The sequence below is a fragment of the Anomaloglossus baeobatrachus genome, chromosome 9 (assembly GCF_048569485.1).
Source record: "Anomaloglossus baeobatrachus isolate aAnoBae1 chromosome 9, aAnoBae1.hap1, whole genome shotgun sequence".
Classification (NCBI taxonomy): Eukaryota; Metazoa; Chordata; class Amphibia; order Anura; family Aromobatidae; genus Anomaloglossus; species Anomaloglossus baeobatrachus.
The window spans coordinates 207,827,721-207,849,468 of record NC_134361.1 but is presented as its reverse complement, the minus strand read 5'-3'; the positions used below and the strand labels follow the sequence as shown (position 1 = coordinate 207,849,468).

Sequence of the window (21,748 nt, the reverse complement as noted above, 5' to 3'; positions counted from 1 at the left end):
ACCCGCAAACAACAACAAAATCCCGAAGGACAACAGGGCGGGTGCTGGGTCTCCCAATAAGAGCTAGAAGAAAAGGAATTTACGGTAAGTAACAAAATTCCCTTCTTCTTCAGCGCTCTATTGGGAGACCCAGACGATTGGGACGTCCAAAAGCTGTCCCTGGGTGGGTAAAGAAATACCTCATGTTAGAGCTGCAAAACAGCCCTCCCCTACGGGGATGTCACTGCCGCCTGCAGGACTCTTCTACCTAAGCTGGCATCCGCCGAAGCATAGGTATGCACCTGATAATGCTTGGTGAAAGTGTGCAGACTGGACCAGGTTGCTGCCTGGCACACCTGTTGAGCCGAAGCCTGGTGTCGTAATGCCCAGGACGCACCCACGGCTCTGGTTGAGTGGGCTTTTAGCCCTGAAGGAACCGGAAGCCCCGCAGAGCGGTAGGCCTCTAGAATTGGTTCTTTGATCCATCGAGCCAGGGTGGCTTTAGAAGCCTGTAATCCCTTGCGCGGACCAGCGACAAGGACAAAAAGTGCATCGGAACGGCGCATGGGCGCCGTGCGGGAAATGTAGATTCTGAGTGCTCTCACCAGATCTAGCAAACGTAAGTCCTTTTCATACCGGTGAACCGGATGAGGGTAAAAGGAAGGCAAGGATATATCCTGATTAAGATGAAACGAGGATACGACCTTAGGGAGAAACCCCGGAATGGGGCGCAGCACTACCTTGTCCTGGTGGAACACCAGGAAAGGAGCCTTGGATGACAAAGCTGCCAGCTCAGACACTCGCCGAAGCGATGTGATCGCGACAAGAAACGCCACTTTCTGTGACAGGCGAGAAAAGGAAACGTCCTTTAGAGGCTCGAAGGGTGGCTTTTGCAGAGCAACAAGTACTCTGTTCAGATCCCATGGATCTAACGGCCGCTTGTACGGGGGCACAATATGACAGACCCCCTGTAGGAACGTGCGCACCTTAGGAAGACGTGCTAGACGCTTCTGAAAAAACACAGATAGTGCCGAGACTTGCCCTTTAAGGGAGCTGAGCGACAAGCCCTTTTCCAACCCCGATTGTAGGAAGGAAAGAAAGGTGGGCAATGCAAAAGGCCAAGGGGATACTCTCTGTGCAGAGCACCAAGATAAGAAAATCTTCCACGTTCTGTGGTAGATCTTAGCAGACGTTGACTTCCTAGCTTGTCTCATTGTGGCTACGACTCCTTGAGATAATCCTGCAGACGCTATGATCCAGGACTCAATGGCCACACAGTCAGGTTCAGGGCCGCAGAATTCTGATGGAAAAACGGCCCTTGGGACAGTAAGTCTGGTCGGTCTGGCAGTGACCACGGTCGACCGACCGTGAGATGCCACAGATCTGGATACCACGATCTCCTCGGCCAGTCTGGGGCGACGAGTATGACGCGGCTGCAATCGGATCTGATCTTGCGTAACACTCTGGGCAAGAGTGCCAGAGGTGGAAAGACGTATGGGAGCCGGAACTGCGACCAATCTTGAACCAATGCGTCTGCCGCCAGAGCTCTTTGGTCGCGCGACCTCGCCATGAATGCCGGGACCTTGTTGTTGTGCCGGGACGCCATTAGGTCGACGTCCGGCACTCCCCATCGGCGACAGATTTCCTGAAACACGTCCGGGTGAAGGGACCATTCCCCTGCGTCCATGCCCTGGCGACTGAGGAAGTCTGCTTCCCAGTTTTCTACGCCGGGGATGTGAACTGCGGATATGGTGGAGGCCGTGGCTTCCACCCACATCAGAATCCGCCGGACTTCCTGGAAGGCTTGCCGACTGCGTGTCCCCCCTTGGTGGTTGATGTATGCCACCGCTGTGGAGTTGTCCGACTGAATTCGGATCTGCCTTCCTTCCAGCCACTGCTGGAAGGCTAGTAGGGCAAGATACACTGCTCTGATTTCCAGAACATTGATCTGAAGGGTGGACTCCTGCGGAGTCCACGTCCCCTGAGCCCTGTGGTGGAGAAACACAGCTCCCCACCCTGACAGACTCGCATCTGTCGTGACCACTGCCCAGGATGGGGGCAGGAAGGATCTTCCCTGAGACAATGAGGTGGGAAGGAGCCACCATTGTAGAGAGTCCTTGGCCGTCTGGGAAAGAGAGACTTTCCTGTCCAGGGACGTTGACTTCCCGTCCCATTGGCGGAGAATGTCCCACTGAAGTGGACGCAGATGAAACTGGGCAAAGGGAACTGCTTCCATGGCTGCCACCATCTTCCCGAGGAAGTGCATGAGGCGCCGTAAAGGGTGCGACTGGCCCTGAAGGAGAGACTGCACCCCTGTCTGTAGTGACCGCTGCTTGTTCAGCGGAAGCTTCACTCTCGCTGCTCGAGTATGGAACTCCATGCCAAGATACGTTAGTGACTGTGTCGGAGACAGATTCGACTTTGGAAAGTTGATGATCCAACCGAACGTCTGTAGAGTCTCCAGTGTAGCGTCGAGGCTGTGTTGGCATGCCTCTTGAGAGGGTGCCTTGACAAGTAGATCGTCTAGGTAAGGGATCACCGAGTGTCCTTGAGAGTGCAAGACCGCTACCACTGCCGCCATGACCTTGGTGAAAACCCGTGGGGCTGTCGCCAGACCGAATGGCAGAGCTACGAACTGAAGATGTTCGTTTCCTATCACAAAACGTAGAAAACGTTGATGTTCTGTAGCAATTGGCACGTGGAGATAAGCATCTTTGATGTCTATTGAGGCAAGGAAGTCTCCTTGAGACATTGAGGCCACGACAGAGCGGAGAGTTTCCATCCGGAACCGCCTGGCGTGCACATGTTTGTTGAGCAGCTTTAGATCCAGAACAGGACGGAACGAGCCGTCCTTTTTTGGAACCACAAAGAGATTGGAGTAAAACCCCCGTCCTTGTTCCTGAGGCGGCACAGGAACCACTACTCCTTCCGCTCTTAGGGAGTCCACTGCCTGCAGCAGGGCATCTGCTCGGTCTGGATGTGGGGAGGTTCTGAAGAACCGAGTTGGAGGACGAGAACTGAACTCGATTCTGTACCCGCGAGACAAAATGTCTGTCACCCACCGGTCTCTGACCTGTGACATCCAAATGACGGAAAAGCGGGAGAGCCTGCCCCCGACCGGAGATGCGGAGGGGGGGAGCTGGAAGTCATGAGGTAGCCGCTTTGGAAGCGGTCCCTCCATTTGCTTTCTTGGGGCGTGCTTGAGCCCGCCAGGAATCTGAGCTTCTTTGCGTCCTCTGAGTCCCTTTGGACGAGGAGAATTGTGTCTTGCCCGAACCTCGAAAGGACTGAAACCTCTGCTGCCATCTTTTCTGCTGAGGTTTGCTTGATCTGGGCTGGGGCAAAGAAGAGTCTTTACCCTTGGACTGTTTAATGATGTCAGCCAATGGCTCGCCAAACAGTCTATCTCTAGATAAAGGCAGGCTGGTTAAACATTTTTTGGAACCAGCATCTGCTTTCCAGTCCTTTAACCACAAGGCTCTGCGCAAAACTACCGAATTGGCGGACGCCATTGAGGTGCGGCTGGTAGATTCTAGGACCGCATTGATAGCGTAAGACGCAAACGCGGACATCTGCGAGGTAAGGGACGCCACTTGCGGCACCGCTGGATGTATGATAGCATCCACTTTTGCTAAACCAGCTGAAATAGCTTGGAGTGCCCATACGGCTGCGAATGCTGGAGCAAACGACGCGCCGATAGCTTCATAGACAGATTTTAACCAGAGGTCCATCTGTCTGTCATTGGCATCCTTAAGTGAAGCGCCATCCTCCACTGCAACTATGGATCTAGCTGCAAGTTTGGAAATCGGGGGGTCAACTTTTGGACACTGGGTCCAGCGCTTGACCACATCAGGGGGAAAAGGAAAACGTGTATCTTTAGAACGTTTAGAGAAACGCTTTTCTGGATGAGCGTCGTGTTTCTGGATTGACTCTCTGAAGTCAGAGTGATCCAACAAAACACTCAATTTACGCTTGGGATAGAGGAAACGAAACTTCTCCTGCTCTGCAGCTGCCTCCTCTGCAGAAGGGGCTGGGGGAGAAATATCTAACAGTCTATTGATGGCTGAGATAAGATCGTTTACCATGGCGTCCCCATCCGGGGTATCCAGATTGAGAGGGGTTCCAGGATAAGACTCCTGATCACTCTCATCAGACGCATCACAGGGAGACTGATTGCGCTGAGACCCTGAGCAGTGTGATGACGTTGAGGGTCTTTCCCAGCGAGCTCGCTTAGGGTGGCTGGGGCTATCATCTGAGTCATAACACTCAGCCTGTGAAGCCGGGGACCCCCTTACAGTCTGGATTAAATCCAACTGAGGGGGATTAGAGGACAGAGACCTCGCCGTGTCCATAGACTGAGCCCCAGGCATGGATTGCAAAGTTTCAAGGATTTTTGCCATAGTCACAGACATATTATCAGCAAAAACTGCAAAGTCTGTCCCTGACACCGGGGCAGGACTTACAGGCGTCTCAGCCTGGGTCACTATCTCTCCTGACTCCGGCTGGCGAAGCAGCACCGGATCTGAGCATTGCACACAATGGGGGTCCTTGGAGCCTGCTGGTAGAGCAGCCCCACATGCAGCACACGCAGTGTACACAGCCCTAGCCTTGGCAGCCTTGCGTTTTGCAGATGACATGTTGCTGCCTCCTCAGAACGATCTGGGTATACAGCCAGGAGCGACCTCACAGTGCAAGAAATAAGAAATATATATATACACACTGAGGCACTAGAGGGGCCAGCTAAAAAGCCGCTTACCGCCCGCTTAAGAGCGGGTGAGTGGTCTTCCAAAGCCCCCAGTCCAGGTCTCCCAGAGCCTTGCGTCCTTCCTCCAGCCAGACATGCATGTAATGGCTGCCGGCGTCCTGAGAGAGGAAGGGGGGCGGGCCCTGGGCGTTCCTGACTAAGAGCGGGAAGCCTGCTTCCCTCTGTGCCTAGTGAGAGGGCTGGAGCATGTAAATCAGGCTCCAGCCCTCGTCGCTGCCGTGAAACAGCGTCTCTCCCCTACCCTGATTGACAGGGTGGGGGCGGGAACGAATCGGAGCTGCCGGCGTCCTAGGCCGCAAAAGCCGGGGACTATATTTATAAACGCCACCGCCGTAAAAGCGCGGTCGGCGTGTCCCCGGCGAACTAAAAGTCACAGCAGCGCCGCCGGTCCAGCGGGGGTCGGCGCTGCGTTCCCACACACAGAAAAAGTCCCCCAGTTAAACTGTAGGAACACAAGCTCTAGCGTTACGGTCCCCGGCGCACTACAACACCCAGCCAGCCCGGAGTGTGTCTGTGCCTGCCGGGGACACAGAGTACCTGTATGATGCAGGGCCATGTCCCTGATGGTACTCCTGCTCGGCATCCACCAGGTGCTATGGGTCTGTGGATGGAGCCCGGCGTCAGAGCTGTGAGGCCGGCAGGATCCCACTTCCACAGAGCCCTACAAGGGGATGTGGAAGGAAAACAGCATGTGGGGCTCCAGCCCCTGTACCAGCAATAGGTACCTCAACCTTACAACACCATCCAGGGGTGAGAAGGGAGCATGCTGGGGGCCCTATATGGGCCCTCTTTTCTTCCATCCGAAATAGTCAGCAGCTACTGCTGACTAAAATCTGTGGAGCTATGCGTGGATGTCTGACCTCCTTCGCACAAAGCTTGAAAACTGGAGTACCCGTGATACCACGGGGGGGTATAGCCAGAAGGGGAGGGGCCTTGCACTTTTTAGTGTAGTGCTTTGTGTGGCCTCCGGAGGGCAGTAGCTATACCCCAATCGTCTGGGTCTCCCAATAGAGCGCTGAAGAAAATAATAATATCATCTGCCGTTTCCATGTGATGCAGCATTTCACTCTCTACCTGTTCGGGTATGTTAGGAGGCTTATAGCAAACTCCAATTAGCAGCTTTCCATTACTGCCCCCCATGTACATTTACCCATACTGACTCTACATTGTTGCAGTTCCCCCCCCAATGTCATAGGGTTGTCTATGCATAGATGGATGATAAACTACTAGTGACAATAAGATGATGAGATCATCAGGGCCTACACTGTAACCTGGACCCCGATAAGACAGGAACTCCCCCCGGCTTCCAGCCGTTGTGTTTTCAGCTCCAGGTTCCTCACAGTCCCCTCTAGCCATACAGAAGTGCTGAGGACTCTGTACAGGGAGCGGTTTGGTGTAAGGTTCCCTTTAACTCGTTCCCAAATGAGGGGTCTAATATTCCAAAATACAGAAGAACACGAGTAACCCAAAAAAATTACAGCTAATCAGAACCCGCAAATATCCGGGATCGGTGGGTCCAACCGGATTATTATTATCTGATTATTATTAATCTGATATCTGCTAGGGGATTAGAGCAGAAGCGTTATACTTGCCAGTCTCTGCGCAGCTGAAACGCCGCTGCGAGCAGTGATGTCACTGAGTTTATCTGTGGTTACACATTACCGCAGCTGTGACCTCCGATAACCTGACCTCATTTAACTCAGTGACTTCACCTCGAGTGAGGTCACTGAGTTCACAGACCTGTATCTCTGACATAAAAAATGCGTTTTTTTTTGTTTGTTTGTTTTTTACCAGGAGATGCAGATTTGGTGCTGAAATTTATACACTATATCCCTGTACCCAATCTGCATTTTCTGGCAAAATATTGCATCAAAACACGATACAGCATTGATATGATTTTTTTTTTTTGCCAGGAGATGCAGATTTGGTGCAAGAATATGGTGTATAAATTTCAGAACCAAACTTGCATCTCCTGGCAAAAAAAAATCACATTGATACCGAATCACGTTTTGATCTAATTGATGCAAAAATTCCAGGCAGCTGCAGGCTGCTAGTTTTAGGCTGGGGGAGCCCAATAAGCATAGGTCTCTCCAGTAAAGGACCTGGTGATCGAGGTGGGAGCCACAGGGTTAGCAGACACTCCTGATCTCAGTGACCCGTGTATCACCTGTGTGTTGTGATGCTTCTCCTCACTAGTGCTCAGTGCTCACTGACCCTCCTGTTCTTTTATTAGAAAAAAGGTGTGAAAAGAAAAGCGGACACCACCACCCCCACCACCTCCGCTATCACTGCCAGCCGCAGCGAGTCCCCCGTACCCATCTCTGATCCCAAGCAAGCCAAGGTGGCAAACAGGAGGGAGAGCACCGGGCGCCCCATCAAACCACCAAAGAAGGATCTGGAGGATGGGGAGATCCCGCAGCACGCCGGCAAGAAGGGCAAACTGACCGAGCACCTGAAATACTGCGACAGCATCCTGAAAGAGATGCTCTCCAAGAAGCACGCCGCCTACGCCTGGCCCTTCTACAAGCCGGTGGACGCCGAGGCCCTGGAGCTGCACGACTATCACGACATCATCAAGCACCCCATGGACCTCAGCTCTGTGAAGGTTTGTCCTCCATTACTGACGCTTTCTACAAGATTGACGAGTCGCCTAAAGCGAAAAGAGCAAAATAAAAACGTCTGACAAAAAGAAAGTGAAAGGCTCTGCTGGCTGTCCGTGAATGGGCGACCGAGCACTGATGTCTCCTGACTGCGAGCGCCTTCACTGCCACATTGCAGCAAAACCTCAGCTGTGTTTTAGCATAATTTACAAATGACAGGATTTCAGGGTCTTTCTATCTGGGTGATCGGCCGTCTCCGGGGGTCTCGGTCGTCGCCCGTCAGTTCTTGTTTCCTCCTTCACCCGCTCCTCTCTCATTGCAGAAGAAGATGGACGGTCGGGACTACCAGGACGCACAGGCCTTCGCTGCCGATATACGGTTAATGTTCTCAAACTGTTACAAGTACAATCCCCCCGATCACGAGGTGGTCGCCATGGCCAGAAAGCTCCAGGTACAGTGCAGCCCCTGCGCGCTGGGGACTGGGACACTGGACATTGACCTCTCTGCCCCTGCACCATTTACCCCCCTGCCCCCCTAATCATCAGATGTGAGCCAGGGTCCCAAAGTGAACTCCACCCACCTGTCATGTGACCAGCGGCTCCCGCGCATAACGGTCAGTGAGGTGAGAGGTGAGCCGCTCGTCCTTACTGCAGCGCCACAGTTGATGTTTCTCCCCCTTCTCTCTTTTTATCCACACTCCCACCCCTCGTCCTCACTGCTGCCCCTCGCTCCTCCACCCTACTGCTCACCCTTACTGCAGCTCAGCTTCTCTGTACTTTTCTCCTTACAACCCCCCCCCTCCTTTCTGTATCCACGCTCCCCCATGTACTTACTGCAGCTCCCTGGCTCTCGCTACCCCCCCCCCCCCCCTTTCCGTATCCGCGCTCCCCCTTGTCCTTACTGCAGCTCCTCAGTTCTTGCTCCACCCCCCCCCCCCCCTTTCCGTATTTCCACATCTACGCTCCCCTACCCTCCCCCTCCCGTCCTCCTTTTTCGTATCCATGCTCCCCTCCCCCTTTTCGTATCCACGCCCCCCTTCCCCCCCTTTCTGTAGCCACGCTCCCCCTCATCCTTACTTCAGCTCCTCAGTTCTTGCTCCACCCCCCCCCTTTCCGTATCCACGCACCCCTCCCCCGTTTCCGTATCATGATCTCCCTCGTCCTTACTGCAGCTCCTCAGCTCCCCCTTTTCCGTATTTACGCTCCCCTCCCGCCCCCCTTTTTCGTATCCATGCTCCCTCCCCACTTTCCGTATCCACGCAATACCCCCCCCTCTCCGTATCCACCCCCCTTCGTCGTTACTGCAGCTCCTCAGTTCTCGCTCCTCCTCCCCCCCCCCCCTTTTCGTATCCACGCTCGCCCTCGTCCTTACCAAACTCATCCTCTGAGTTTCTGACCTGATCTGTTTCCACAGGATGTTTTCGAGATGAGATTCGCCAAGATGCCGGATGAGCCTGTGGAGCCCCCCGCCCCTCCCGCAGCAGCAGCCCCGGTGGTCAGTAAGAGCATGGAGAGCAGTCACACCAGTGAGGAGAGCTCGTCCCAGTCCGATAGTTCAGACTCTGAGGAGGAGCGAGCCACGCGTCTGGCCGAGCTGCAGGAGCAGGTGAGACGTCCACTCACAGCAATAACCTGGGGGTTTCTGGAGGTGGGGGTCGCTGTCAGCATCGCCGGAACCCTCCGTCTCAGGCTGCCCCATGTGTGTGTTCAGTGTGGGCTGTCTGTCTCCGCAGCTGAAGGCCGTACACGAGCAGCTGGCTGCATTGTCCCAGGCTCCGGTCAATAAACCAAAGAAAAAGAAAGAGAAAAAGGAAAAGGAGAAGGAGAAGAAGAAAAAGGACAAGGAGAAAGAGAAGGAGAAAGAAAAGCACAAGATGAAACCTGAGGAGGAGAAAAAGATAAAGTCCGTGCAGCCAGTGAAGCCCGTGCCTCCGAAAAAGGCTCCAGCCAAGAAGGCAAACAGCACGACAGCGACCACTACATCCAGCACACCCGCCCCGACTGCCAACAGGTGAGCCGCGCATGTCACAGGCATGGCCTCTGCCGGGACGATACCGTGGCTGCACACGGACCGCACGCCCACATTATACCCACCCTCTAATACAGCTATTTATTGTCTCCCGCAGCAAACCGCCGAAGAAAGGCGGAAAGCAGCCTCCATCCGCAAACTACGAGTCTGAGGAGGAGGAGGAGGGTCTGCCCATGACGTACGACGAGAAGAGGCAGCTCAGCCTGGACATTAACCGGCTCCCGGGGGAGAAGCTGGGCCGTGTGGTTCACATTATTCAATCCCGAGAACCTTCTCTCAGAGACTCCAACCCCGACGAGATAGAAATTGATTTTGAGACATTGAAACCAACGACCCTGCGTGAGCTGGAGCGATACGTCAAGTCCTGCCTCCAGAAGAAGCAGCGGAAGCCTTTCTGTGAGTAGCCGGAGGCCGGCAGGTTCCCTGGTGGAGGCCTGAGTCCCCCGCTATGACACCAGGTCTTTTTAGTTTTAGTAGTGGGGGTCTGCACATATTCGGGTACTACCCCTCTTCTGATGCTCTTCTAGACCCAGAGCCCCATCCAGGGCCATTCATGTCCGTTGCAGCCAGACATTGGGTGTCCCGCTTGTGTCGGCCCCTTTTGTGTGCGCTTTGTTGGTGGATGTTGGAGGACCCGTCCGTTATTTCCTCCGCTCACACATGAGTCCTGGATGGGAGCTGTGGTAGTGTCCGGCGTCCCGCTGCGTTTTCCCCCTCCATACTTCAGGCTTCCTGTCAGCATCGTCATCTCCATCACTTTCCTGCAGAGGTCTGGGCGCACGGCCACCACACAATAGTCCTACAGATTGTCGCCATCTGTGGCTCTTACTTCCAGACTCTACACAATTTGCTTCTGGTTGAGGACATTTATGCTCAGACGTCCGCTAAGCCCGATCACTGCATGGACGCAGGTGGGTCGCTCGCGGTTATGCTCACGCCGGCCGACCGCTGCGCTCAAGCAATGATTTAAGCTTAAAATTTGGCCTGTTGGGAGTCCTGTAAAGTTCCCTCGAGCCCTCCGGAGCAGTGTTTTCCAACTCTCGTCCTCGAGCCCCCCCAACAGGTCCGGTTTTGAGGATCCTCCTGGGTCCGGGCAGGCTCTTGTGAGCGGAGTGCTGTCTCGCCTGCCTGCACACAGGATATCCTTACAACCTGTTCGCCGGGGCTTGAGGAGCAGAGTTGGCAAACACTGCTCGAGGGGTTGTTCTGTGAACCTCTGTCTGTTGGCATCTGGCTGATTGCTTCACTTTCCCAGCAGCGTCGGGGAAGAAGCAAGGTGTAAAGTCCAAGGAGGAGTTGGCTCAGGAAAAGAAAAAGGAGCTGGAGAGGAGACTCCAGGATGTGAGCGGCCAATTAAATAACAAGAAACCCGCAAAAAAAGGTACCGTTCTAGCCGAGCCCCTCCCCCAAAGAGCTATTGGAGGGGCGCAGTGTGACGTGCAGGGCTGCGGGAGGCGCCTCTTCCCATCATAAATTCAGCTGTCGGCCGGTCCCACAGAGCTCCACAAGTACTACAACTCCCAGCTGCTCTCTTGTAGCAGCCAGGCTCAGCACGGCCTCAGCTGCAGCCTCCTTAACCCCTTCACGAGCATGGCCATGTCTGTCCCTTTAACGCCGGCTCGCACGTTGAGCCCGTGTTATTTCCTGCACATGTCTGCTGATCTGATCTCCAATTCACCTGCGCCTGTTAACCCTGTAGAGTTTGACAGCGCGATGTAATGCGTTCCGGCGGGGAACAGCGCGATCCCTAACGCCATCAGCAGCCCAGTGACACCATCAGGGGGCGCCAATGGCTCTGATCAGGAGAAGCGATCGGCCTGTGCCGGCATAAAGTCCCCTAGAGACTCGACAATCAAAGGGGGAAAAAACAGTTTTTAAAAATATGAAAAAAAACCCTAAAAGTTGAAATCTCCTCCTTCCTTTTGCCCCATTGAGAATAAAACAATATCTAGGAATAATTACATCTGGTGTCGCCGCAGTCAGAAAGTCCCGATCTACCAAGATATAAAGTTAATTAATCTGATCGGTACACGGCGTGGCAAGAAAAAAAATCTAAAAGGCGACCAAAACATCACATCTACACAAATACGGTAGAATTAAACCCGCCAGCTCAGGACGCCAAAAATAAGCCGTCACTGAGCCCCAGATCCCGAAAAACGAGAACGATACGTGGCTCGGAAACAAACTTTATTTTCAACACATAGATAAGTAAATGTACACGTTTGGTGTCTGCGACCTCGTACCGACGCGAGGCATCATACTGACGGGCTAGTTTTACCAAATAGTGAACACTATAAATAATAAACCCTAAAATATAATCGTAGAATTGCACTTTTTTTTGTTTTGTTTTTTCAATTTCTCTGCACTTGGATTTTTTTCCCGTTTTTTCCAGTAAAATATGGGGTAGAATGAACGGTGTAATTCAAAAGTGCAACTCGTTCCGCAAAAACAAGCCGTGATATGGCGATATAGACAGAAAAATAAAAATGTATGGCTTTTGGAAGAAGGTTAGGAAAAAACACAAAATAGAAAATGGCTGCGTGGTGAAGGGGTTAAAGAGGGGTCGTCTCCAGAATTGGCGTTTGGGGTGATGATTGATGGGAGCGGCCGCAGCTGGAGGTTCCCTGTAGGACGCGCTGTGGTAAGTGCCATCGATCGTGCAGGAAATGAGCTCCATGTGGCTGGTGAATGCGGCATGAAGCGGTCATCCATGGTGTAGGGCTCGGTGGTCCCTCCAGGCGCTGCTGTCGGCCCCTGCAGATGCTTTCTCCACCTCTGGCTGCTGTCGGCCCCTGTGGACGCTGCCTCCCCCTCTGGCTGCCGTCGGCCTTTGTAGACGCTGCCTATGGCTGCCGTCGGGCGCTGTCTCTGCCTCTGGCTGCCGTCAGGCCCTGCAGACGCCGCTTCTGATTGCCGCTGTCCGGACGTCTGTGCTCTCTGGCTGCCGTCGGCCCCTGCGGGCGCTACCTCCCCCTCTGGCTGCCGTCGAGCGCTGCCTCCCCCACTGGCTGCCGTCGGGCGCTGCCTCCCCCTCTGGTTGCCGCTGCCCGGACGTCTGTGCTCTGTGGCTGCCGTCAGACGCTGCCTTTCCCGCTGGCTGCCGTCGGGCGCTGCCTTCCCCTCTGGCTGCCGTCGGGCGCTGCCTTCCCCTCTGGCTGCCGTCGGGCGCTGCCTTCCCCTCTGGCTGTCGCTGTCCGGACGTCTGTGCTCTGTGGCTGCCGTCGGGCGCTGTCTTCCCCTCTGGCTGCCGTCGGGCGCTGCCTCCGCCTCTGGTTGCCGCAGTCCGGACGTCTGTGCTCTGTGGGTGCCGTCGGGCACTGCCTTCCCCTCTGGCTGCCGTCGGGCGCTGCCTCCGCCTCTGGTTGCCGCTGTCCGGACGTCTGTGCTCTGTGGCTGCCGTCGGGCGCTGCCTCCCCCTCTGGCTGCCGTCGGGCGCTGCCTCCCCCTCTGGCTGCCGTCGGGCGCTGCCTCCCCCTCTGGCTGCCGTCGGGCGCTGCCTCCCCCTCTGGCTGCCGTCGGGCGCTGCCTCCCCCTCTGGCTGCCGTCGGGCGCTGCCTCCCCCTCTGGCTGCCGTCGGGCACTGCCTCCGCCTCTGGTTGCCGCTGTCCGGACGTCTGTGCTCTGTGGCTGCCGTCGGGCGCTGCCTTCCCCTCTGGCTGCCGTCGGACGCTGCCTCCGCCTCTGGCTTCTGCTGTCCGGACGTCTGTGCTTTCTGGCTGTTGTCGGCCCCCTGTGCTCTCTGGCTTTGTATTTTGCACGTTCCCTCCTGACGTTCTCTTCTTTCCACAGAGAAGTCCAGCTCGGGGGCGGCCGGGGGACCCTCTCGGCTCAGCAGCAGCAGTAGTTCTTCAGAATCCGGCAGCAGCAGCTCCAGCGGATCCAGTTCAGACAGCAGTGACTCTGAGTGAAATCCCCCCGGACGGAGATGTGGCCGAGGCGCTGCGGACCCTCCTGAGACACTTGTCATGTGCAGTTTAAAGAAAAATGAAGAAAAAAAATATTTTAAAAAAAACAAATTCCCAAAATGGAAACCGGAGGCTACAAACGATTATTATTATTATTTTTAAAGACAAGGAAAAGGTAAATTGTGCGGCGAGGCGGCAGCAATAACCGGCCAGCGGAGCCCGCGGGACTCTGAAGGTTCACTATATATTAATAAAGAAGTTTTAATTCTGTTTTTAATTTCTTCTCCCCTCTTGTTTGGTGTCTATGGGATGAGAGGGGAGTGCGGCCTGCGCCCCCCCGTGCTGCCGGACCCCTGTAATTACATGTCTGGCCTCCGTCGCTCCTCACTGATCACGTTTACAGCTTTTCGCCTGGATTCGGTTTTTTTTTTCCGATCTCGTCTTTTTTATTTTTTTTTATTTGTCTTTTTGGATCATGGACACGGTGTGCACCAAGCTCACAGCAGATCTACTCTTGTGGTCGGGCAACTTGTAGCAGGGGATCTACTCTTGTGGTTGGGCAACTCGTAGCGGGGGGATCTACTCTTGTGATTGGGCAACTCGTAGCGGATTAGGGGGATCTAGTCTTGTGGTTGGGCAGCGCATGGCAGATTGGGGGGATCTACTCTTGTAGCGGATTGGGGGGATCCAGTCTTGTGGTCGGGCAGCACATGGCAGATCGGGGGTGATCTACTCTTGTGGTCGGGCAGTAGCGGATCGGGAGATCTACTCTTGTGGTCGGGCAGTAGCGGATCGGGAGATCTACTCTTGTGGTCGGGCAGTAGCGGATTGGGGGATCTACTCTTGTGGTCGGGCAGTAGCGGATCAGGGGATCTACTCTTGTGGTCGGGCAGTAGCGGATCGGGGGATCTACTCTTGAGGTCGGGCAGTATCGGATCGGGGTATCTACTCTTGTGGCCGGGCAGTAGCGGATCGGGGATCTACTCTTGTGGTTGGGCAGCTCGTAGTGGATCGGGGGATCTATTGGTCGGGCAGCTCCTATCAGATCTGGGGGATCTATTGGTCGGACAGTTCATAGCGGATCGGGGGGATCTAATGGTTGGGCAGCTCGTAGTGGATTGGGGGGATCTATTGGTCGGGCAGCTCGTAGCGGATCGGGGGATCTATCGGTCGGGATATATATTTTTAATGTATTTTCTTATTTACCTCAGAACAAAGTATACAGACGCAGACATTATTTTCTATCGTTGGTTTTTGCATGGTCCAGAATGTGCCCCCTCCTCCGCAGCGACACATTCCGGGAGCTTCCATACGCCATTTTCTATGTACATAGACATTATTTATTAACCATATAATATCCGGAGGTTTTTTTTTTTTTCTCTTTTAAAATAAATTGCAAAATAAAAAAAAAAAAGGTGCAGCGGGATTTAGTGTTTTTGATAATGGGGTCAGCGTTGTCGGCGTGTGACTTGCTGGTGGGGGAGGGGCGGTCTCCATGTTGTGCTGTGTGTATATTCTCATCACATCCATGTTTTATATATTGGGGTCTTTGGGGTTTAATGATAAATATATATAGATGATTTTTTATGCTGATCTGCGGCGGTGGCCGGTTGTTGCCGCTCGTCCGCTCTGCACGGTATGAACAGAACGGTTTGTTGCGTCGTCTTGCATGGATTTGGACTTTTTATTTTTTTTTTTCCTGGCGTTAACACTTTCTGGAGGGACTGTATAGAGACTGGGGTCAGCCGGAGCCTTTTATTTTTCATGTTTTTTTTTTTTTTTTCTGTACAGTTTTTTTGTTCTCGCCCACGGCTCCAGGATAATGTCGCCTTCTCCTGATCCTGGGACTTCTTCCATATCACATTAGTCACAGTTTTAGGCCATTTTGTTCTTTCATTTTTAGCAGCTACCAAAAAACAGAAACCAAGATGGCAGCTGTGCCCGCCGTAGCCCCCTGTTCATACTGGCGCATTTTAAAGGGTTTGTGAACAATAAAAGTAGTTGTCTATTTTTACCTGTGTGATTTCTCTGTATCTGATAAGAGCGGCCGCTCGGCCATCGCTAATAAATATGGATTTTGTAATTCTGGATTTCTCTGGGTTTCATCTTGGGACAGGGGGTCGCTGCTCCCGATATCTGGGTCCTGTGAGACGCAGGGAGTCGCTGCTCCCGATATTGGGGGATTGGGCGACGTGCTCCTGATATCAGAGTCCTGGGTAACATGCTCCTGATATTGGGGGGGGAGCAGACAAGGAGGGGGGTCGCCACTCCTGATATTGGGGTCCTGGGTGATGGTACTCCTGATATCAGGGGACGCAGGGGTCGCTGCCCCTAATATCTGGGTCCTGGGCGACGCTGCCCCTGATATCGGGGGACGAGGGGGAAGTCTCTCCTGATCTTGGGGTCCTGGGTGACATGACATGCTCCTGATATTGGGGGGAGGGGTAGCTGCTCCTGATATTGGGGATGGTGTCACTGCTCCTGATATTGGCATCCTGGGTGATGTGCTCCTGATATTGGGGGGAAGAGGTTGCTGCTCCCGATATTGGGATTCTGGGTGACTGTGCAGTCATGTGGAGAGTGTGTCAACCATCTCCATAAAGAAGCCATGAGGTGCGGTGACGTCCTCCAGGAATGGAGCAGCGCGGACTCTCGCCCCGGGTGGATGCTTGGTGGGCTTGGGCTCCTGCATCTTAGGCTAAGTTCACATTTCCGCTAAAATCTATCAGTCACAATCCGCTGCTCTTGTAAACAACGGAATCCGTTTAGCGGATTCCGCTGCTCCCATAGACTTGTATGAGCAGCGGATTGTGACTGATGATGCTGCGTTGCACCCTCCGCCCGACTGATCAGTCGTAGAACGACTGACCGCCGGGCGGGAGGAACGCAGCATGTAACGTTTTTTGAGCAGCGAGATCCGTCGGATTTCGCTGCGCATGCTCTCTGGCTCCCTGCACACGTCACCAGCTTTGGTTGGTTACCCGATATTTACCCTGGTTACGGTGCAAGGAGCCAGCGCTAAGCGGTGTAGGCCCGTAACCAAGGTAAATATCGGGTAACCAAGGTAAACATCGGGTGCTTTGCTGTTACCCGATATTTAGGCTGGTTACGTGTGCAGGGAGGCCGACACTTCCCCGCTCGGCCCCGCCCCCTCCCGCACTCCGCACATGTATGTACACACACACACACACACACACACCTGTCCCCAGCCATGCAGACAAGCACTGCCACTGACACCCTCGTCTGGCCCCGCCCCCCGCTCGGCTCCGCCCCCTCCCGCACTTTGCATGTGCACACACACACATACATATATACATACATGCACATACACACACACTCACTCACACATACACTCACCTGTCCCCAGCCATGCAGACCGCAGCACTTCCACTGACATCCTCAGCGCCTGGCCCCGTACAGCACGCTAACCTCCTTTTACACGCTCATAACGAGCGGCGGCCGGCATGAACAGTTTGCAGCGGTAGAATCTGCGGTGCTGGTGGAGGTATTTGTTTTTTTTATTTTAAAATTAATGACACGTGTTCTCCGGCGCGTGTCACACGGGTCCGCATCCACACCGGGCCGTGTAACACCCGTGCTGCCGGAGAATATGTGGACATGTCAGCGTGAGAAAATCACGGACGCATGTAAGTACGGAACGGACACATGTTCCATTCCAAAATACTTACGTGTGTCCATACAATAGTGAAAACATAGGTCGACGTGTCTCCGTGCCGCTGGTACGTGAAGAAACTGCCGAACACATACCGGCGGCACGGATGTGTGTCGGAGGCCTTACCGGGGATGTTCACTTGAGATAAAACCAATGTTTGAGCCCTAAAAGGAGAAAGGGGAGGAGCTTGGTTCTGAGGTAATTTCAGTCAGTCAGTTGCAGCGAGGGTGAACATGTGAGAGGAGGTAACATGGAGACGTCCTGTCCTGAGGCGACTGGTGAAACCACTGGAGGGGCAGCTACACGTTGGTAGGTATCAGTCCCTAGGCCACCAGGACTTCCAAGGTAAGCGGCAAATTAAGAGACAATTAGTCTTTTTATAAGGAGCAGTGATATTTGCCTGAGAGCACAGTGACATGTCTGAGTCTGGAAACTTCTGGAAGAAATAGTGAGTCTTCCTTCAGGATTCCAGTCACCTGCTCACCTGAAGGGATCACAAATCCAGATTGTTCTTGTCTTGGAAATCCCAGAATACCAAGACACCTATTCCCAGGAGGTAAGGAAAATAGTAGCAGAGGAAGAGCACACTACCACCACACAGCAGAGGAACCAACTCTCATCAGGGCAGGAAGAACCACCATTGTACGCTGTGATAACATTCTGCAGAGCGTCAGTAACAGGTAAAGCTCCTGTCCTGTCTGTGGCTGATTATTCTCTGCTGCGCCGTCCCTACCTCACCATCCCCAGGAACTTGCTATGTGGCTCCCATACTGCCACTAACCATGCCTTATATACCAGGTGCTACGTGGCTGCCACAGTCTACAGGTGAATCCCCGTTCACCTCATACACACATTTGCCCACATTCCCTTACTGGGGCTGTTCACCTCATACACACATTTGCCCACATTCCCTTACTGGGGCTGTTCACCTCATACACACATTTGCCCACATTCCCTTACTGGGGCTGTTCACCACATACACACATTTGCCTACACTCCCTTACTTGGGCCAGTCACCACATATACACGTTTGCCCACACTCCCTTACTGGGGCTGTTCACGTGAGATAAAACCAACCGTGAGCCCCAGTAGGATATGGGAGGAGTTTAGTTCTGCGGTAATTTCAGTCAGAGTCAATTGCAGCGAGGGTGAACGTGTGTGAGGAGGTAACATGAAGACGTTCTGTCCTGAGGTGACTGCTAAAACCTTTGAAGGGGCAGCTACGCATTATCAGGTATCAGTCCCTAGGCCACCAGGACTTCCAAAGTCAGTGGCAAGCTGAGAGACTACTATTAACCTTTCTATAAAGAGCAGTAAATTTCCTGGGAGCAGAGTGACATGTCTGAGTCTGGAAACTTCTGTAAGAAATAGTGAGTCTACCTTCAGGATTCCAGTCACCTGCTCACCAGAAGGGATAACAAATCCAGATTGTTCTTGTCTTGGAAATCCCAGGATACCAAGACACCTATTCCCAGGAGGTAAGGAAAATAGCAGAGGAAGAGCACACTACCACCACACAGCAGAGGAACCAACTCTCATCAGGGCAGGAAGAACCACCCTCGTATGCTGTGATAACATTCTGCAGAGCGTCAGTAACAGGTAAAGCTCCTGTCCTGTCTGTGGCTGATTATTCTCTGCTGCGCCGTCCCTACCTCACCATCCCCAGGAACTTGCTATGTGGCTCCCATACTGCCACTAACCATGCCTTATATACCAGGTGCCACGTGGCTGCCACAGTCTACAGGTGAATCCTATACATTAAATGATTTCAAGGAGAAACTACACAGTCTGAACTGTTCCCGCTGTCAGAAGAGCAGAACGTTGCCATAATACCAGTCAGCTCAGTGCTGCAGCCCCGAGGGACGTTCAGTCTTGGTCAGACGCTGATAAAAAGACTGTGTAAGGCACATTGGATAAACTTAGTGACTTTAGACACCCGTACTGCCTCAGAAATAAAAATGCGATTTATTTTTTTTATTCAGCAGCAGACAGAAAGCACAAGACACTGTTAGAGAGCGTGCCTTTAATCTACAGGAGGCGCTATGGGCCAATCAAGCAAACTGACCCAGACAGTGTAAATGATGAGAACAAAATGCTGAAAGTGCAGTTTATTGCAGGTCCCTTGTCTGACTCCAGCAAGGCCCAGCTGCGCATGATGTCTCTGCAAAAGCCAGATATGGACTTCGCTCAGTTCAAGGACAGAGCAATCCGCAAACTGAGCGAATCCACCTATGTCGCCACTGAGCCAGTTATATAACACTAGGGGGCAGTGTCCTTGTCCCAAGTACCTTTAGTACCGTGCACCCAGAATCATGCTGATGATTCTTCTGCAGATGTGCGACAAGTACAGGAACTAAAGGGTGCTTTACACGCTGCGACATCGCTAACGATTTATCGTCTGGGTCACAGTGTTTGTGACGCACATCCGACGTCGTTAGCGACATCGCAGCGTGTGACACGTACGAGCGACCTTCAACGATAGCAAAAGTGGTAAAAATCGTTTGTTTTGGAGAGGTCGTTCAAACACCAAATATCGTTGTATGTGCAGTAACGAGGTTGTTCCTTGGTCCTGCGGCAGCACACATCGCTATGTGTGACACCGCAGGAACGAGGAACATCCCCTTACCTGCATCCACCGGCAATAAGGAAGGAAGGAGGTGGGCGGGATGTTACGTCCCGCTCATCTCCGCCCCTCCGCTTCTATTGGGCGGCCGCTTAGTGACGTCGCTATGTCGCCGAACGAACCTCCCCCTTAGAAAGGAGGCGGTTCGCCGGTCACAGCGACGTCACTAGGCAGGTAAGTATGTGTGACTGTTCCTAGCGATGTTGTGCCCACGGGCAGCGATGTGCCCGTGACGCACAACCGACGGCGGCAGGTACGCGCGCTAGCGATATTGCAGCGTGTAAAGTACCCTTAAGAGTGTGGCTGCTTTATGTAAAACTGTTGAGACTCTCCAGACTTGTTACCCCATAGAGGGCACCACCATGGAAATGAATGACGATCCGCACTGGTAAGAGATCTACTGATCAATTTGATCCCACAGGACGACCCATCTGCAGATGATGCAACAAGGTTGGTCACATTAAGAGGCAACCCCTGTGGGTGCAGACCAACCCCCGGGAGTAAGGCAGTCTGGCCCGACAAACAGAAAGAAGCAAGTATCTTGTACGACGTCCACTTGTGTCTGTTGTAATTGACAGCACCCCCTTAACTGCTCTTCTGGACACTGGTTTACAGGTAACCATACTGCCACATAAAATTGAAACTAACTACCCACCATAGGCCCAAACAACTAGGAGGAGCAGCATGGCCAGATTTCTTATTATTATTTAGCGGGCCAGTTAATGGTGATCTCCTCATGGATGCCCGTCTCTGTCTTGCCTAAATCCAAGAGTCATTTGGCTCATGCGGTGGGGACAAATTATCTGCTTGGTCTTCTTGAGATTGAGGGATCGGGATCACAGAAGTTGCTGCCCCTTCATAGGCTGACACGGAAGGTGTGGAGGTAGGTGAAAAAGCTCCTGCATTTCTTTGATGTCATAATGGAAGTGCCCCTATGGCAACGTCTAACTTCCCACGCAATCGGATCACCCGTCTTCTGCATTCTGGAGTGCACACGGCGGTTTCTATCTTGGTGAGATTTACGAGCAAAATTCAAGACCAGATCCAATCCAAGTTTAAAGTTACTAGATGGTGTTTTTTAGGGAATTGCAGCTTAGAAGGGCGATCCAGCACCACAGGTGGAGGTGATCCTGGGACTGTTTTAATCTCTTTTCCCTTGATAGGGATATTTCAGTTCGGGGCCCAAAAGGGTTGATCTCCTCTTTGTATACATACCTATTGTCCACGGTGAATGAATCCCAATCTTTAGCAGTCAGTGAGAGGTGGGGGCTGCTGGTACTGAATAAGCAGGAGGATGATTGGGAGGAAGCCTTGGAATCGCCCACTATGATCTACATCTATATAATACACTAGGCAGATCTTGCCCCACTGAGACTATTTAACACTAGAAGTCCCAGGAATTTCGAGCTCTATAGGGTTCCAATGGTAGAAATGTCAAATGACCCCATTCTGGGACTTCTAGTGTTAAGATGTGATGCCGAAAAACATCGGAGTGGCTGCGATGTTCTGGAGAGGACGCAGACTTCATCCATATGAGCTATGGTTGCCCGGTAATTGCTGCCTTTTGGATTGAGGTGTTATGATTTTACCCCCCCTGGCCTCCTTTCCTATACCTCCCTGTTTGTTTGGAGTCCTAGAAGAGGGAACTTGGTCTCCTCACCATAAAATCTTCCTCCAGGAATCCCTCTTTATGGCTAGGAAACTCCTCGCTCTGCGAGGGATGGGCAGTCCCCGTCCCCCCCCGATGGTACATGCATGGGTGGAGGTAGTAAACGCAATGCTCCCCTATGAACGGACAGTATATCAGTATAGGGGCTGCCCTGAGAAATATAATAAGGTTTGGGAGATGTGGACCTCCTCTCCTCTGACGTTACGTGTTTAAAAGTGATTATCTGCTGAGCTGCTCGTTCACATATATTATAGTGAGAATATTACGGTCTGGTTATACTGTTGAGTGCTCCTTGGTTGGTGCCTATGGTAGAAACGGTTGCTGTGATACTTTTGTTGTTTTTCTCTTGTTAAAGTGTCTATGTGCCCAGGTACCTGGAACGTGTGCTCTCCCGTATGCATTACACATGTCGTTATATTGTACCTGCTTTATTTATGTCCCTTAATAAACGAATTTAAAAAAAAAGGTTCCTCAACAAGTTGAAGAAGTGGACAAGAAGATTTGCA

The 21,748-nt window shown here is 52.9% G+C and overlaps 1 protein-coding gene across 6 annotated transcripts in view; it reads left to right on the top strand.

Moving 5' to 3' along the window:
• BRD3 (bromodomain containing 3) overlaps positions 1-15,367 on the top strand; it is a 29,324-nt gene extending 13,957 nt beyond the window's left edge. For 4 of the 6 annotated variants that reach the window (XM_075324327.1, XM_075324325.1, XM_075324326.1 and 1 more), the window contains 7 exons: positions 6,978-7,349; positions 7,667-7,795; positions 8,758-8,949; positions 9,077-9,354; positions 9,470-9,768; positions 10,628-10,753; positions 13,162-15,367. In XM_075324327.1, coding sequence (XP_075180442.1) covers positions 6,978-7,349; positions 7,667-7,795; positions 8,758-8,949; positions 9,077-9,354; positions 9,470-9,768; positions 10,628-10,753; positions 13,162-13,280 — 1,515 coding nt within the window. In that variant the 3' untranslated portion in view covers positions 13,281-15,367. The remainder of the gene's footprint in view (positions 1-6,977; positions 7,350-7,666; positions 7,796-8,757; positions 8,950-9,076; positions 9,355-9,469; positions 9,769-10,627; positions 10,754-13,161) is intronic. The other 2 variants (XM_075324329.1, XM_075324330.1) reach the window with 2 other exon arrangements.
• The last annotated feature ends 6,381 nt before the right edge of the window (positions 15,368-21,748 follow it).